Below are 19,113 nucleotides of genomic sequence, written 5' to 3'. Positions count from 1 at the left end.
CAGTTCTAACTGTTGCTTCCTGACCTGTAATAGGTTTCTCAAGAGGCAGGTCAGGTGGTCTGGTATTCCCATCTCTTTCAGAATTTCCCACAGTTTATTGTGATCCACACAGTCAAAGGCTTTGGCATAGTCAATAAAGCAGAAATAGATGTTTTTCTGGAACTCTCTTGCTTTTTCAATGATCTAGCGGATGTTGGCAATTTGATCTCTGGTTCCTCTGCCTTTTCTAAAACCAGCTTGAACATCTGGAAGTTCATGGTTCACGTATTGCTGAAGCCTAGCTTGGAGAATTTTGAGCATAACTTTACTAGCGCGTGAGATGAGTGCAATTGTGTGGTAGTTTATGAAACTAACATAGCTTACTGTATTTTCTTTTATGAAGGAACTCAAACAACAGGTAAAACTTTGAAAATATTTTCAAGTGTTTTGGCTAAAACTAAGTGAGGAAGCAGCTTTGGGAGTTTAAGACTGAAAATTTTTATATGATTAGATACATGTGTGTTGTTTAGTTTGTCTACTTTTAGAAAACTTCATCTGAGCCTATTATTTGTCCCTGTTTGAGGAAAGTAAGAATATGTATTAGTGGCATTAGAATCACTTATTCCTGCTTTTATTTTAGCAAGATTTCCATAGGAAATCTTTAGTAGTGGTATGGAAAATATTTACACGTAGTCTATTGTTTCTAGTTGTCTGAGTAGTAAGGAAAGGCTTGGTTAACCAAGGGCCAGCTAATCCTCACTCATTTAGGTGGGGAAGAACTTAGCTTCATCATTTTTTCTGATACCACAACTTTTCTTCATGTTCTGGTAACATTTAGTGATGGTGACTTGTATTAACTTTTTAAAAAATTACTGTCACTTATAATACAGGATTACATAGCATTGCATATTTATTTTGAATCATATTCTACCTCATAATTTAAAAATCAAAACCTTGTCTATCTAAGTTTTCTTGTGGTAGTAAGATCAGCCTGTCCCCTGCCCTCATTCTTCTGTAGGATTATTTTTCCATTTCTCTATAGTTTCCATATGCTGATGTTTAAATATTAATGCAGTAAAACTTTTCTTATTTTGCACTTGGCTAATGTTGTGTTACTGTCTTGTCTTGTTCTGAAGGGCTCTGGCTGTTTATCTGGCATTTTAAAAGTTTTCATACATTTTTAGATGGTATGAAAAGTAGTATGGTGAGTTTAGCTTTGAATATTAATACCTGTTAATTATTAAACATTCTAAGGAATGATTTTTTGTTTTTGGAAGGCTTTATTAACATTTTTATCTGGAGATAATAATACACACTGTAATTGTAATTGCTTGTGTCAGTTGAAGTATTTCATACTCAGTACTATTAGAAATAAAAGTTAGGAAGGGCATTGGGCAATTGACATTTGAGTGCATCCTTCCTACAGCTCAGGGAATTGAAGTTCAGAGAGGTTAATTGCCCGAAGTCAAATAGCAAGCAAGTTCTGGAACAGAACTTCAGAGTTTGACTCCAGTGTCTCTCTGTTCTTTAACTTGCAAATTGCTGCATCTGAGAAGAACAGAGTGGGTCATTCCCGCTCTGCCACCTCTTAGCTGCGTGACTCTGTTAGTATATTATTAATTGTCACGTTGTTATTCTTATCCTTAGACCTCAGAGTTGTATCATTTATGAAAATAATCTCCAAGGTTTTTTAAAAATAAAATATTCCCCCTTTTATTATTTCTTTAAAAATTTAAAGATACGATTTATGTTTCCTGGTGTAATTGGCAGGGATATACATTTTCTTTTTCATTGTATACTACTACTACTACTACTACTACTACTAAGTCGCTTCAGTCGTGTCCGACTCTGTGTGACCCCATAGACAGTAGCCTACCAGGCTCCCCTATCCCTGGGATTCTCCAGGCAAGAACACTGGAGTGGGTTGCCATTTCCTTCTCCAATTCATGAAAGTGAAAAGTGAAAGGGAAGTCACTCAGTCGTGTCCGACCCTTAGCGACCCCATGGACTGTAGCCCACCAGACTTCTCAATCCATGGGATTTTCCAGGCAAGAGTACTGGAGTGGGGTGCCATTGCCTTCTCCGTTTTTATTGTGTAGACACTTTCAAATTGAGCAAGGTTTTAGTTCATAACAAAAGTATTTAAAATCATAATGAATTCAAGCTTCTTCATAGGGTGTCTCTTTTGCCAATAATGGCATGATTCCTACAGCACTGGTTGATTGTCAAAGTGTGATTATGGTAGTGGAGGTCATTCACATCTGTAATACTAACTTCAGTTAGTATTTTCAGTTAGGTGAATTTTGATTTCACTCTTCTGTCCAATGATAGATAGTCCCAGCCCAGATAAAATGCAGTTTTTTGGGAAGACTGTTCCTGAAACTCCTCCTCTATTCAGTAGGAAGTGTAGCTAGCAGGATGGAAGGTTGGTCCTGATGGTGACTGGTAGACTCTGGAAGGGAGGGAGAGGTACAATGTCTATTTGATGGTCCCACAGGAAGAGAAATGCATAGTAAATGGAAGATAGTTGGTTTCCTTCTCTTTTAGCCCACCTATCAGTTCTTTGTCAGGCAGAACCTACTATACTTGGGAGTCAACTACTCGTCCTTACTGGCTAGCTCCTCCAACAATGACACACATCTTAGGATCTGAGGACAGATGGCTGGAGCATAAATCTGTAAATGTCAAGTTAAGTCTGTTGTGCAAGGCTTCTTGCTAAAATATTGATAGCTTAGTGTCCAGCTGTAACTGCTGGTTCTGCTCTTCCCATGTTTATCTTATTATTTAAATGAATAATGCTCTTACTACTTTAAAAGCCATTGGAAATTTTAAAATTAGATTAAATTGTCAAAGCACATAACTGATGTTTGCTTCTCTCTGTATTTGTGTTAATGAATGATTCGAGGTAGTACTCTAAGGGTGAGTTTAGCCTCTGACTGTTTGAAATTCTATCTAGGCCAGTTGTTTAATGTGAAGTCAAATCAGTGTAAAAAGAAAATGTTATCAAAGGACTCAGACTTCTTAAGGTTTAAAACTGTTTTGGAAATGTCTTGGGGATTTAAATTTTTATAATAGATGCTACACCCAAGCAAACACTCATATGTATGGCCACACACATATTTAGTTACTATTTTAATTAAAAATGGTCCCAGTTCTTATCACTATTTTTGACATGAGTGCTTGTCTATATTGACATTGTTTTTTATTTTTTTTTTAGTAGGTTCAGAGTTTGTTTTCAGAACATATACTAAACCAGTTCGTGGTATAATAGGACTATGCTCCAAAGGTTGATATTGACATTCTGTTGAATATCTTTTTTCTCTGTCGCACATTAACTAGCAACCCTGTTTTCAGGGAAGGTTGGCGCGACAAGCTCTCATTAACCTCTTGTTTTCTTTGCGTGGGGCACTGTGCTAGCAGCTATAAATTGCATTTCCTGTTATTAGTTTCCTGTGTAGCGATCTTTCTTAACTAGTCTATAGTGCTCTTTATTTCCAAGTCTTTATAGAGGAAGTAACTATAAATAGAGAAGTTAAATTTTACCCTAAAATACATTAAAAAAAAAAAAGCATCCGGAAAGTATCTGAACAGTTACAGAATTTTATTTTTAAAAAAGTTTACCCCTTAATATAGTACATTCAGAAAACATTTAAAGACATGTTATTGTCTTAAAGCAATATTGGCTTTATAGCCATCTGATCAGCATCATGTGTGTTGTTTGGCCTGATGTGGGGTGGATATGCCAATTGCAAAAGCTCTTGGATTAATTTGTTTAATTAGATTCCAGATAGAGTACCATAAATGAGCTACCATGGGACTTCTACGTGATATTTTGCATTGGAAAAGCAAAAGCAGTATATGAAGAAGAAAACACACAACTCATGTTCCAAACCGGCTTCTCTTCTTCGTTTTGACATTACACAGGTAAATTTTGCACTGTGATCCATTCTGCACCACTTTACCGCTTTTGGTCAGACGTTCTCACTGCATTTCCTGAATAATGTATTTACCATACATTTTACTCCTCAACCCCTAACTCTCCACCTGGTTTCCCCCAGGACGTTTTTGCACTTGCCTGTCAAAGGGTCAAGTCATGACCTGACTTGGTTTTTAAGGATTTTTAATCTGTGTTTGGAATTAGTCACTATCTGTGCTTTTCTGTAAGGTTAAACCTCTTTGCATATGCTTATAATGACCATTAGAGAAATGTCCCTCAAGGGGTGCTTCGTGTTGTTTTCACATCATTTTCAAGAATGCACAGCTCTATCTGTCAATCTCTGGAAAAAAAAAATAGTTCAAAACTTTCTGCAAAGTAGAAATTTTCATACTGTGCCATGGTGTTGACAGGGCTGGCCATTGTGGAACCCTCATGGGTGGAACCCTCACCCACGCTGCAGGGGGCTGTTGACTGAACTTTGGAATCCCCCCACACTATGAAGAGCCCCCTTCCTGCTTTTTCCTTGGGGTGACCCTAGGATCAGTGGAATGTGTTCAGTTGGACTTTAAAGGGATTTTGTTTAATCTTTGACTGGTATTTTCCTTTTGATAGAGTGGAACAATAGCTGAATCCTGACTTTCATTTTTGTTTTTTTGCCATCTAGAAAATGGGCCAAATTAGGAAAAGCCAATAATCACGATTATTTGAATTCTACATTTTTTGAAGGTTGTCTTCCTTGCACCAACTCTGGTGCTCTAATTAGTGTTGTGCACTTACACACACTCTTAAAGGAAAGTACCACTGTCCTTTCCCATTTGAAAAGTGAAGGTCATCATCCATAAAAACCCAAGGCAGAGCTTCCCAGGTGTACTATGCATCAAAATCACTTTGTGAAAATTCAGACTTTAGGAATAAATAATTTGCAGCACAGAGTTGCTGCAAACAACTCTGTGTTTTCTTGAGTTTATTGAGACAGGAAAAATGGTATTAAATCTTTCGACATTATATCTTCTATCTGGCCATATGGTTTTCAATAGTGACCAGATGAAGAACTCTTTATATAATTAAACTAGCTCTCATAATTGAGTATAATTGGACAATAAGTTATCTTGGGTTTCTGGTCAGCAATTAATATCACTGATGGTCTGAATTTGTTTTAATGCTATTCGTTCCACAGACAGTATTGGTTAACAATAATGAGTGGACTTGAGAGCCAGTTTCCTGAACTTAATCTTGATTCATCAAGTTAATACTTCTGTGCATCTGGACAAGTTACTTGGCTTTTTTGGGCCTCGGTTGACCTGTCTCTAAAGTGGGGATAAGAGATATACTTACCGCATAACTTTGTAGTAAGAAATACATGAATTACAGTGAACATTTGAGAAGTGTTAGTTGTTTTTATTCTATCAGTAAATGAAAAATTATATATTAATGACATAACTATAGACTGAGATTATTTCATTAATCATGGAATTCAATAATGTTCAATAAGAGGGACCCAATTCTTTCTTTTCTGTCATCCTCAGCATCGAGGCTGGTTCTTCCCAGAATCACAAAAGAACTGTAGTCGCTCCGTCTCGCACATTCCAGCAATATGAGTGTGAAGCCCATCTCCAAAGCCCTAGGAAGGCTTCACCTGCTGACCTGTGGGCTAGAACTGAGTCCCTTATTCTTCTCTGAGCAGACCTTGAAAATGAAAAGAAATTATAAGAAGTCATAGAGCCAATCAGAGACAAATAGATACTGAAAAATTGGGGTTCAGTTAGTGACACAAGAGTTTGGAAAGGATACTGAGTAACGTTGTAGCATTTATTTTTATATTTTACTGATACGTAAATGTGTGTGTCTGCTAAGTTGCTTCAGTCTGTCCAACTCTTTGCAACCCTATAGACTGTAGGCTGCCGGACTCCTCTGTCCATGGGACTGTTCAGCCAAGAATACAGAAGTGGATTGCCATGCCCTCCTCCGGGGAATCAGTCCCAACCAAGGGATCGAGCCTGCATCTCCTATGGGGCGTGCAGTGGCAGTGGGTTCTTTACCACCAGTGCCACCTGGGAAGCCCAGAGAGCACTTGCCCCACGGAACCAGCCAGGAGGCGAGCCTGGGATCTTTTGATCCACAGTCGGGTGCATTATAAAGACATAGATAAGTAGTATTTATTTATATGTGAACAAAAGCTAATATTTGGGTATCTAGAGCCTACCAACCAGAGGATGAATTAATTACTATATAATTTCTCCTCATAAAATCCCCATGAGGTAGAAACTATTAACTCCATTTCATGGATAGACAGGGTTAAGCAGTCCAAGGTGGTGGGGCCAGGATCTGCTGAAAGAAACGTGGTTCTCTGAAGTTGAAGCTCTTTCTATTATAAAATGCGGTTTCTTATTCCTTTTGGACATCAGAATATTAACTGATGCTCTTAATTTTACTTTATGGTAAACTGATTTACCTTAGTTCTTTTTGAAGACAGGTATGAATTTCATGTATGAACAGATTCTATCTCCAAGACATAGTGTTCCATATTCTCATATTAGCAAAAATTTTCTTAATGAATAAACTGTTTTAGTAAATGGAAATTGGATATAGAACTTGTAAAATGCTTCATAATAATCTTACAGAGAATATGTAAGTACGTCTGTTTAGCACTGCCACTCCAGCAACTCATTCTAAAGCACATATTTTAACTTCTAATTTTCAAGATATTAAAACAAAATCCCCTCAAACAGTCAGTTTTGTCTGTCCTCAACATATTAAGTTTATAACCTGGGTAACTAAAAGAATGGCAATACAAAATGTGGTTGCCTTTAGAAGGTTGAATGATTGCAGTGTCATGGTTCGGTTCACTTCAGTCGCGCAGTCATGTCCAACTCTTTGCGACCCCATGAATCGCAGCACGCCAGGCCTCCCTGTCCATCACCAACTCCAGGAGTGTACTCAAACTCATGTCCATTGAGTCAGTGATGCCATCCAACCGTCTCATCCTCTGTCATCCTCTTCTCCTCTTCTCCTCCCCGCTTCAATCTTTCCCAGCATCAGGGTCTTTTCAAGTGAGTCAGCTCTTCGCATCAGGTAGCCAAAGTATTAGAGTTTCAGCTTCAACATCAGTCCTTCCAATGAATATTCAGGACTGATTTCCTTTAGGATGGATTGGTTTGATCTCCTTGCAGTCCAAGGGACTCTCAAGAGTCTTCTCCAACACCACAGTTCAAAAGCATCAATTCTTCGGTGCTCAGCTTTCTACATAGTCCAACTCTCACATCCATACACGGCCACTGGAAAAACCGTAGCCTTGACTAGACGGACCTTTGTTGGCAAAGTAACGTCTCTGCTTTTTAATATGCTATCTAGGTTGGTCATAACGTTCCTTCCAAGGAGTAAGCGTCTTTTAATTTTTTTTTTTTTTTTTAACCCGCATATTATACTTCTTGGCGGCGGCAGCCCGTTCTTCTGGGGTCTTGGGATAGGGTCCCGGGAGCATGTCCTTGGTAATGTGGGAGGCTGTCCGTGCACCTAGCGGCACCACGTTTCGGGCTGCCTTTTGCAGCCATCGGACTCCCAGGACCCCTGCCCTGGCCGCCGCCATCTTCACCTTCTTTCCGCGTCTTTTAATTTGATGGCTGCAATCACCATCTACAGTGATTTTGGAGCCTAAAAAAATAAAATCAGCCACTGTTTCCACCACTGTTTCCCCATTATTTCCCATGAAGTGATGGGACCATATACCATGATCTTAGTTTTCTGAATGTTGAGCTTTAAGCCAACTTTTTCACTCTCCCCTTTTGCTTTCATCAAGAGGCTCTTTAGTTCTTCTTCACTTTCTGCCATAAGGGTGGTGTCATCTGCATATCTGAGGTTATTGATACTTCTCCAGGCAATCTTGTATTACTTTATTTAAGTTAAACAAATCTCATTACTTTTAGTGAGTTAAAAAGACCATATTTTTCTTTGTGCCTCTCATTTTCTTACCAGAAGATGATGATTCATTTGGTTGAAACTATGTTCTGATTGGTTTAAAAAATGGTTTTAATAGTTATATAAATGATAGACTTAAAAAAACTTTAAATGGTGATCCCTCCTGTGAAATTTCCTGTAAGAAACTTGGGAGATGGAAAACTGAAATGGACGAGTAGAGTAACAAGAGCTCTGTGTGCCTGTCCTTGGAGGAGGGTGTGGCGGCTCCACTGATGGTCCTAAGTGTGTGTCCAGTTACTTGGAGGAAGACATTTCAACGTGGCTTCTACCCTGTACTTGGTTTTACTGAATATGATTTTGGACAAGGATAAATGGAAATTGGAAGTGACAAATCAGATACTGGTTTGAAATTAGAGGAAAAAGGCAAAGCAATTGGTCAACTTTTAGCAAGATAAGATTCCCATCATTTCATCTTTGCTGTTGCCATGATGAACACTGGAGGTTGGAATAATTTAATTCCTGTAACACTAAATGTTTGGTAGTGGTAAAGGGGATTTCTTGTATCAATCCTCTTCTTACCTCACTGCTGCCAAGATTAGAGACAGGGTGTAATCTGCATCAGTAATTGGAGTAATCAAGAGTATTTCTGTTCCCTGTACCCTTCTCAGGATCAGAAACTCAGCTGTTGGTGTTCTTAATATTGACTAGCTGTGTCACCTGTTTTACCAATAGTATTGTTTAATTTGTTTGAACAATACTATTTGTTTAATTAATTAATTTTTAATCTTTTTGTTTGTTTTTGCTCTAAAACCTTACCCTAAACAGTGGTTTGAGAGAGCCCTCATCTGAGTACATTCCCAGAAGGAAAGGATAGAGACTAATTTGACCTTAGATCCTGTCATTTTTGCGTAAAAATGCTGAGTTAGTTCCAAATGCTTCAGATCAAAAGGAGAGCTGACACTTTGTTCCCCTTGCTATCCTTTGGAACTCATGAAAACGTGATCAAAATTTAATACTATTGTCTTAAAAAGGCATAAAAGAGCTCCTTGGACCTGCGTGCCTTCTGCTGTTCCCAGTCACTCCCCCAATCCCAAACTAGATGACAAGGTACTGGCCCCATTCTTGCAAGGCTTTGTCTCCCTGGAGTTTTAAGCATAAAGTTCTTGCATCTGTTGACATTAACTTTCAAACATAGGAAATTTTTTTAATACTATAACCGTGTATCAAAAATTAAAAAAAAAAGTCCTTTATCTATGACCAGATATCTAGTGTATTCTGGAAGTTTTTGGTATACCCTTTAGAGAATTGCTTATTGATTTTTTTGCACCTTAACAAACCACGTGGCTATGTTGAGACTGACAGTATAATTTACACACATACAGTGACAAACATTTATATTTGACAGAATAAATTTAAATTTTCATTGATTTTGTTACTTCAAAGCATTTTCTAATTGAAATATATCTTTAGTTAATTCTGCTTTGATATACTTCCTGCTGCTGCCGCCGCTAAGTCGCTTCAGTCGTGTCTGACTCTGTGCGACCCCGTAGACAGCAGCCCACCAGGCGCCCCTGTCCCTGGGATTCTCCAGGCAAGAACACTGGAGTGGGTTGCCATTTCCTCCTCCAATGCATGAAAGTGAAAAGTGAAAGTGAAGTTGCTCAGTCATGTCCGACTCTTTGCAACCCCATGGACTGCAGCCCACCAGGCTCCTCCGTCCATGGGACTTTCCACGCAAGAGTACTGGAGTGGGGTGCCATTGCCTTCTGCGTGATACACTGCCTAGGGCTGCCTTCTCTGGGGTCGCACAGAGTCGGACACGACTGAAGCGACTTAGCAGCAGCAGCAGCAAAGTGCATTTACTGTAGTTAATGATGTTACAGACTTAAGTATACCCTGGTGTACCTCGGAGAGTGTTGCTTTGTACTCATAAATAGTAAAATATTGTCCTCACTGATTCATGGATTAAAAAGATAAATTTAAAAAACGCATTACATGGAGGAAACCAAAAATGAATGTATTTCCATTTAGCAGATTGTTTTAGTTTTCTGTGACATTGTCTGTACTAGGCTTGTGTCCTTTTTTCATCCTCAAGCCCTACACATGTAAGAACCTCTTAAACTCTTTCTGCATTAGAGATTAAGAATTAGAATTAACATATATAAAAGTTTTTGCTTTTGATATTTGGTATCATTAACTTTTTCTGCATGGCCTAGTTTTGAAGAACAATTGTTCTGGGTTTGAAAAGTAGTGATATTACGTGCCAATGTGCCAGTACAAAACATACTAGAAAAAATACTCAGGGTATGGTAAAGTCAGCCTTCAAAAGGTTAGGAAAAGTACCCTAAAAAATGCTGCTTTGGACTCTGATTCCTTCTTTAGGAATCATGTTTAGTTGCGGTTCCTCATATATAATTCTTATAAATTAAGCACTTTTTTTTTTCTGGAAAGCCAAACATTTACCACTATTTTGAGTTACTCAGTAGAATATACTGGTGTTTATGATACACATGATTAAAGCATATGACCTATGTCAGCTTCTAATTCAAGCTTAAATTTTTTTTACTTTGTAAACAATATTTTGTTAAAAAAGAAAACTCTCTTCACAGACTCATTTTAAATGCCCATTTCTATACAACGTGAAAGATCTTCATTCAGCTTCCAGGGTAATCTTAAAATAAGTACATCCATTTCTTCTTAAATGCACCCAATCTTCTTCACTTTGACACGTGGTAGAAGCCTCTCAAGTGTGTTTTTGTTGTTATGATCATTTCTGTTCTTACTGAGTAAGTAAGGTCAGATTATATTGCTGTCCTGGGAGTCATCCTTTTTACCAGTTATTGTGTGTCTTTCTTTTCGATGAGTAACTCTTTATTAAACTATGAAATAATGATTTACGGAGGACATTATGGCATTGACATGTGGGCATTCACTTAAGGAACCTTGACTTGCTGAGATGTTAAAAAGGCAGTAATACTGTTTTTTTCTTTCACTGGTGTGTGTCTATTCTGACTGGTAACTATTGAGACTCAGGTAGAATTTATAGCTCAATGTTTTATTTTCCTTTTAGAAAGTGTTATAAAAGCTCTAGATGCTGGCAGTTCACAATAAAATTGGGCTTAAAAACCATTTCTGTCTAATTCTCTAGACCTTATGAGTGAGTGAATGTTAACATCTTACGTAACTATAGTGCATACAGTGTTACCGCCTGCATTCTGACATTCTTCCATGGAACTTGTCTAGATGTCCTGTGTTTTCTGTGCCTTTGAGTCTATGTGTGTGAATAGTTCTATGCAATATTATCACAGGTGAGTATGCTTATTAAAGTGTGAGTTGCCCAGTCATGTCCGACTCTTTGTGACCCCATGGACTGTTGCCTGCCAGGCTCCCCTATCCATGGAATTCTCCAGGCAAGAATACTGGAGTGGGTTGCCATTTCCTTCTCCACTAGATTTTGTGACCCTTGCCTAAAAATGCACAGGTACTTAGTAGTTACAAATAGGAGAGCAAGACACCTCAACCATGGTTTATAGAAAATCATAACAAATTTGCACCAATTAGCCTACAAGCCTTTTTATCTTAGATCCATGAAAAATACTACTTTGCCAATAAAATCAATTCAGGCAGATCGATCTCTTGTAAGATGTGCACAATGAGCTGGAGTAGACAGCAGAGCGTGGGGCCAGGATTAACAGGGTGTGTGGACCAAGGACAGAAGAATGACAAGAGGGAGTGTTTGGGGATAGAGGCTCCAGAAAACTTAAGACTTTGGAAAAAAATTCTTTTAATTCTAGATGAGTTGTTTATTTCAGGGAGAAGAAATAGCAAATGTGTGGGTTTGGAAGTGAGCATCTAATTGATCTCTGGTTCCCTGTAATTGGAATAAAAGCTCAGTGTGCACACTTAGCGGGAGGGGATATCATGGAAGCTGAGGCACAGACACTGTGTTTGCAGTAGGCATCTTCACACTCTTGCATATTAGAGAGTCAGGGGGACCATCAGAAAGGAAATAGGACTTGTTCTCAGGTTACTTAGGACTTAACATGTTGAGAAAAGGAATTAGTAGGAATGGTAAGAATTTTCTCTCTCCTAAAGGTGAAGGCAATGAGATAGTTTACAACGTGCATCTTTTCTGTAATTCCATACCCATAGCTGATAAAACGAAGCAGTATTTCTGTTAAGAACTACAACTTTGTAACGGCATCCACTCCAAGTGTTTTTGGAATACTCCAGTCACAAATGCACCTCTGGTGTGGCTGTGCTAGATCATTTGGGCTGTAACAGGGAAGGGTATAATGACTCATTCAATACTTCAGAGCAGAGGCATGTGCAGCCACATGCACGAGTAAGTCAGGGCTGAGAAATATTTGGCATCTTCTACAGAGAAGTGTGTTTTGGAAGATCTTTACCCATAGCTGTTATATATGGACAAGTGGTCCAGCGGTTAAGACTCTGTGTCTTCACTGTAGGTGGTACAGGTTCGATCCATGGTTGGGGAACTATAATCTAGCATGCTGTGTGCCACAGTCACAAAAATTTGGGCTTCCCAGGTGGCTCAGTGGTAAAGAATTTGCCTGCAATGCAGGAGATCTGGGTTCAGTCCCTGGATTGCGAAGATCCCCTGGAGAAGGAAATCGCAACCCACTCCTGTATTCTTGCCTGGGAAATCCCATGGACAGCAGAACCTGGCGGGCTGCAGTCCATGGGGTTGCAAAGAGTCGGACATGACTGAGCTACTAAACAACAGCAACAACAGGAACACCACAGTTGTCTGCATCTTTGATTGAGAAACAATCCTGGCATCATCATGCTTTTTTTTTTCTAGTTATTCTGATTGGTAATTATTTTCTGTGCATGTACTATATTCTACAAGATGTTTTGGGTGCCAAGGATACAAAATTGAATAAAGCAATTTTGAGTAAATTTGAACTTTCTTAAATAAAGTTGAATTTATTTTTTTGAACAAATATTCAGTAGAGTTCCTACTTTTCAAGTAGCTTAGTAATCCTCATCTATTTTCATGCCCAAACCACTCAGAATAAAAGCACCTTATAGTGGTAACAGTGACTTCCTTTGGTATGGATGTTGTTTGGACACTCCTCTGTCCTGTGTGAATCTCTGGGTCCTTTAAGCATTGCTGTGCTACAGGCTGTGAGAAAAAGCTAAATGGACTATTGTACCTGTTTCTATCACCTGTCCCTGCTGGTGGGTTGGGGTCAGATATGTGTATGTGTTCAGAAAGATTTTGAATGAAATATAGACTATCTGTGAATCAGAAATATCCTTGTATAGGTACTTTGGGTGGAACTTAGAAAGGTGAAGGACAGTGGGCTGGGTGGGGAGGGGAACGAGTTGCTGGGGAGGGATAGTTATCACCCTTGAGATTCATGATCGAAACAGACCTGGACATAAAAAACCCAATCGTAATAATGTTGTCCATCTAAAAGATCTTAAGCCGCGGGATTGAAGAGTGGTAGCATGTTGCATATATTAAATCTTTGTTCCACATAGGATGTTAGGGCCTATTCAGTTGAGTTTCTTGATATTCCACATAACAATAGCCAAATCAGATTAGCATAAGAAAAATGGAACAGTACCAGAGGGGTTCTTCATGACCTCAATAGTGCAAGAAGTTAATGGGAACAGAGACTGTAAAGTCCTTAGGAAAACCAAAAGGTCTCTTTTTATGCTGTGCTTTCTTGCTTGCTTCTGGAATTCTTTTTTATTTTTCCTCCCCAAGAGCAGCTTTCTTCGCTCCTGTTTCCACGTTATTATTTGTCTGTCTCAACATCCACACCTGTGCCTTATATTAGTCTCCGCCCCTTTCAGTCTGTCAGTCGCACATGTAAGTTTCCTTGTAGGTTTTCAGTCGGTCTAATTTAGATCAAAGGTCCACCTCTGATGTCATCAGTGTCACGGGAAGGGGAGGGTGTGGACGCAGTGATGACGACAGTGTGTGTGGAGATGAAGTGGACCCACACACCCCTTTGGCTGGTGGGTGTGCAGTTAAGTGGAGGCGTTTCTCAGAAAATGAGAGATGGCACTGAACTTGGGCAAAGTGGTCCTATGATTATAAAAAGAACCTGAAACATCTTGAGGACATTAGAAAATAATAAGGATAATAAAATAATAATGAAAGGTATGTATTCAGTTGTGAAGGTTTCATGATCCACCTCTTTGGAAAAAAACTTTGTAGTAGTTGAAGCAAAACTTGAAGTATTCATTCTTCTTTGATCTTATAACTTTGTTTTGTTCCTTAGTTATTTTGATTTAAATTTTTTCTAGATCATTTTGCCATACATGCAATAGACAAGATTTTGTTTTCTAATGGAATTTTAAAAATGGAAGTATAACTTCCCAACATGTTCTTCAAGAAGAATAGTGGCAGCATTGTTCTGTTTGAATGGACTGGGACCACAGTCCGTGTCTTGAAAGCTAACAATATAGTTACTCTTTTTAAAAGGCAAAACTATCTGTCCATTTTCAATCAGTTAGTTCATCTTCAAATACTTTATTCACTACCCTCAAAATATCTTACTATTTTCCCCTTGAGTGAATGATTTTGTGATTCATTTTTATTTTTCTCATTGTGAAAGTGTTCAGTTCAGTTCAGTTCCATCGCTCAGTCATGTCCGACTCTTTGCCACCCCATGAATCGCAGCACACCAGGCCTCCCTGTCCATCACCAACTCCCGGAGTTCACTGAAACTCACGTTCATCGAGTCAGTGATGCCATCCAGCCATCTCATCCTCTGTCGTCCCCTTCTCCTCCTGCCCCCAATCCCTCCCAGCATCAGAGTCTTTTCCAATGAGTCAACTCTTCGCATGAGGTGGCCAAAGTACTGGAGTTTCAGCTTTAGCATCATTCCTTCCAAAGAACACCCAGGGCTGATCTCCTTCAGAATGGACTGGTTGGATCTCCTTGCAGTCCAAGGGACTCTCAAGAGTCTTCTCCAACACCACAGTTCAAAAGCATCAATTCTTCAGCGCTCAGCCTTCTTCACAGTCCAACTCTCACATCCATACATGACCACAGGAAAAATCATAGCCTTGACTAGACGGACCTTTGTTGGCAAAGTAATGTCTCTGCTTTTCAATATGCTATCTAGGTTGGACATAACTTTCCTTCCAAGGAGTAAGCATCTTTTAATTTCATGGCTGCAGTCACCATCTGCAGTGATTTTGGAGCCCCAAAAAATAAAGTCTGACACTGTTTCCACTGTTTCCCCATCTATTTCCCATGAAGTGATGGGACCGGATGCCATGATCTTTGTTTTCTGAATGTTGAGCTTTAAGCCAACTTTTTCACTCTCCTCTTTCACTTTCATCAAGAGGCTTTTGAGTTCCTCTTCACTTTCTGCCATAAGGGTGGTGTCATCTGCACATCTGAGGTTATTGATATTTCTCCTGTCAATCTTGATTCCAGCTTGTGTTTCTTCCAGTCCAGCATTTCTCATGATGTACTCTGCATGTAATAATCAGGGTGACAATATACAGCCTTGATGTACTCCTTTTCCTATTTGGAACCAGTCTGTTGTTCCATGTCCAGTTCTAACTGTTGCTTCCTGACCTGCATATAGGTTTCTCAAGAGGCAGGTCAGGTGGTCTGGTATTCCTATCTCTTTCAGAATTTCCCACAGTTTATTGTGATCCACACAGTCAAAGGCTTAGGCATAGTCAATAAAGCAGAAAAGTGTGGTTTAATAAAACTATATCAGTTCCTACTATTAAAAGTTTTTTTGTCCCAGTCTTAAAGCTCAACACTTAAAAAATGGCCCCCATTCTGTGGTATCCTGATTCCTGATGAAAGGCTATTGAGTTGTCATTGGCCTTATTCGTAAGTTGGTTAACTTGGCATTTTAAGTTTCTTTCGATTTATATTACATTTCTTTTTTTAACACATGGGAATTACTCTTCTTAGAAAATAAACTCTTTAAATGATGAAGAATTTATCTTCTTTTTAGATTGTATAAGAAGGAAGCTTGACAGTAAGCCATGGGCCAGGCACTCTAGCTTTTTCTATTATTTAAAAAAGGCAAGCATTAAAAGGTTAGTACAAAGAAAGAACCTAAGCTACCTTTCTTCAAAATTTTTCACCTTCTTAGTTCACTGAAAGCATTTGTTAACACTTCATCACTAACATGGAGTATAAGTTAATGATGCACTAAGTTTAAAACCTCTTGTATTCAATTAGAGGACCTGTTAGCTTTGAAAGCAGTAAATAATAATTGGCATTTACTGAATTTTAAATAGGATCTACGCATTGTATTTTTAGTTTAGAGCACATATAGCATTTTGGGTTATGCCGTGAAGCTTGATGTTCTGAGAATATAGTTACCTTTTAGCATTTAACCTAAAGTCTCTTCCTGATTTTAATGTGGAATATTTCCTCTCTTTAATTGCTAACATGTTTTTCAAATATTTACACATGATTTTAAAGGTGCTAATTGGCACTAGAATAGCTGATGGATAGTAAACATTAACTTAAGCACATCCATAATAAGTTTTTGTATCCTGCCCTGGAATTGCTGGCATTTGTGCATTAAATGCATCTTGGCCTAGCCGTAAAATGCATGAAATGGCAGTGTGCAGTTTCAGCTTTTACCTTTCCTGGGCCTTGGATGCCAGCTCCGGGGTCTGCCTCGGCAGAATTTGATGGATTATTTTGTAGAATTGTATATGTTATGGTGAAACTCTGTTTTTTTTTTTTTTTTTTTTCTTTCTTAACAGAACATTGCCTGTTTATATGTTACAGCTTATTTGGCCCAATGGACTTTATAAAAACAAAAACCCACCTTTCTTCTAAAACCCAAATATGTGATTAATGTCATCTTTTGTTTCTCACTCTTGCTTTTTGTTTCATGCTTGTTATTCTTCCCACATTTTCTCCCAGTGTCATTCGTATGTTTCATAAAAACATGCATCCTTCAGATGGGTCATGTTCCACTGAGCCAGGCATCTTGTCCGCCTCATCTGTTCATCCCCCTTTACCTCTCTGTAGTTGCCCTGAGAATTTGCAGTTTATCCAATACATCATTTTTGCAATTATTTTGCTATTGTTCAGAGATGTACAAAGGCCTTTTCTCCTCTGAATGTAGAGCCTGACTAGGAACCCCCAGCTCCAGGCTGTTTTCTTGTATGTCTCCTGGGGCCTGCCCTGGGGACTCAGGTTCGGGGGACCAGAGAGGAGGCCTGGGGTTCCTCTGTCAACTGTGTCTGCACTGGTTTTGACCTGAGCCCTGTCTGGTGACCACTGTGACTCACAGTGAGTCATTTCCCAGCTCTGAATCTGGCTGCTGATCAATTCCTAGAGCCAAGTTCAACAACAGCAACAAAACTCATCCCATCACGTACTGCATGCATGCATGTGTGCATGCTCAGTCATGTCTGAGTCTTTGTGGCCCCATGGACTGTAGCCTGCCACGATCCTCTGTCCATGGAATTTTCCAGGCAAGAATACTGGAGTGAGTTTGCCATTTCCTTCTCTAGGGGATCTTCCTGACCCAGGGATAGAACTTGGTCTCTTGAGTCTTCTGCATTGGCAGGCAGGTTCTTTACCACTGAGCCAATAGGAAGCCCATCATATTTTGGTCTTACTATTGTGGATTCAATACAGACAGGAGATTCTCACCTTTGTAAAGTGAAGGTGTGGGGCTATATTGCATTTTCAACTTTAGATAAAAGGTGCATCATAAAATCTAAGACCTTCAGAGGAGGAAGGTGGTCAAGTGCTCCAAATCCAAGGGAACCATCCAAGTTCTGTTGAGATAAACCCATAGCGTATCCCAGCAGGGCTTGTAATCCAAAGTTTCTCATGGGAGAATCAGCATTATTTGTGAGCAGTTTCCAAGATACTGGCTTTTAAAAGATATCACAGTTAATATATGGAAAGACATAGTGGCTTGAAGTTTCCATTGTTGAAAGATACCAGCTAAAACCTTTGAAAAGTGTGACTGTTGAGATGAGAGTATCTGATTGTTGCAGTTTGGTTTTCCAGCTCCTGCTCATCTTCTGTATAGATGTTAGGGTAGTTTGGTTGGTCTGATTCAGCAGAAAGAAGATCCAGTGGTGGATATTCCCTGAATCATTTTGCTCCTGGTCAGTTGAAAGCTGACCACTACAGATGACCTAACTTCTGAGAGTGATGAACAGGCAAGAGGATTTGGGATGTGATAGAGGCTGAACAAGAACTTGTAGGGGGCAATCCTGTTCAAAGTGTTTACAAAGTGAAGTCAAGCAAAGGAGACTCTACTACCACTTTTCTTTAGTTCTTCATGTTGGTCTTCAAATAAAAGAGAAGAACAGCACTTCTTGTTCGGAAGGCTGGTGTGTTGAGGAGGATTGTTTATAAACCACTATGCTTAAGGTCAGATTTTAATGCTGTTCGGGGAGTGAGCTTCATCCTCTTTTAAACAGTGGAGAAACTTCTGTGGGAAATTATATTTAAAAATGAAAGGAAGAGAGAAAGAGATCATTTTGAATTATAGAAAACTGGGTTTCCAGGGTAAATCAGTGTTACTCCTTTCAAATAAAATTTTAAAGAACAGCCTGGCTAACTGATAAAATCCAAAACATCAAATGGGGAGTTGGTGAGCTTGATCATAGAGACTGAGGCCCCCATTGTATAACTTGTCACCATCTTGTTAGCTTTTAGAGCCCAGAGAACCACAACCACATACATATATGAAGTCATGGGGGATTGTTTATGTTTATGTCAGCTAATTTTTCAGTAGTTACTAGAAGTGATGGTCAGAGTTTGCTGGTTAATTAGCCATTTTAAACATAGTCATTGCCTGAAATATGTTTTTCTGTTACACAGCATATTTTTTCTCTCATCATTAAGCAGTATTTTAATTTGAGTTGCTACTTGAGCAATAGATGTCAGGTTATTTGAGGAGAAGAAGAAAACTCTCAGTAGTAATCCATCCGATTGCAAACTTAGCATTGCCTCGCCAATCTTTTTTCTTTTTTAAAAAAATTTTATTGGAGTATAGTTGATTTACATGTTGTGTTAGTTTCTGCTATACAGCGCAGTGACTTACTTAGACATGTACATATATCCTCTCTTTTTTAGATTTTTTTTTCCATTTAGGCCATTACAGAGTATTGAGTAGAGTTCCCTGTGCTAGACAGTAAGTCATCTGTTTTATATAATGTAGTGTGTATCTGTCAATCCCAATCTCCCTGCTACTTTCCCCCCTGGTAGTCTTCCTCAGTCTTGATGAGCACTTCTAGGTATTATTAAGAGCTAAACGTGCAATTTCCTAACAGAGCTTAGAAGC

The 19,113-nt window shown here is 39.0% G+C and overlaps 1 protein-coding gene across 48 annotated transcripts in view; it reads left to right on the top strand.

Annotated features, from left to right (window-relative positions):
• Window positions 1-19,113, top strand: part of PARD3 (par-3 family cell polarity regulator) — a 579,141-nt gene that overhangs the window by 176,457 nt on the left and 383,571 nt on the right. For 6 of the 48 annotated variants that reach the window (XM_086334620.1, XM_086334623.1, XM_086334617.1 and 3 more), the window contains one exon: window positions 3,760-3,903. The exons of the other annotated variants lie outside the window; for them this stretch is intronic. In XM_086334620.1, the coding sequence (XP_086190746.1) occupies window positions 3,838-3,903 (66 nt within the window). In that variant the 5' untranslated portion in view covers window positions 3,760-3,837. The remainder of the gene's footprint in view (window positions 1-3,759; window positions 3,904-19,113) is intronic. 48 annotated transcript variants of the gene reach the window in all.

This window comes from Bos grunniens, chromosome 13 (genome assembly GCF_055505025.1).
Source record: "Bos grunniens cultivar Pamir isolate PY7600 chromosome 13, Bosgru_T2T1.0, whole genome shotgun sequence".
In the NCBI taxonomy this organism is placed as follows: domain Eukaryota; kingdom Metazoa; phylum Chordata; class Mammalia; order Artiodactyla; family Bovidae; genus Bos; species Bos grunniens.
The sequence above is the reverse complement of the archived record's forward strand: the minus strand, read 5'-3'. Positions and strand labels throughout refer to the sequence as shown.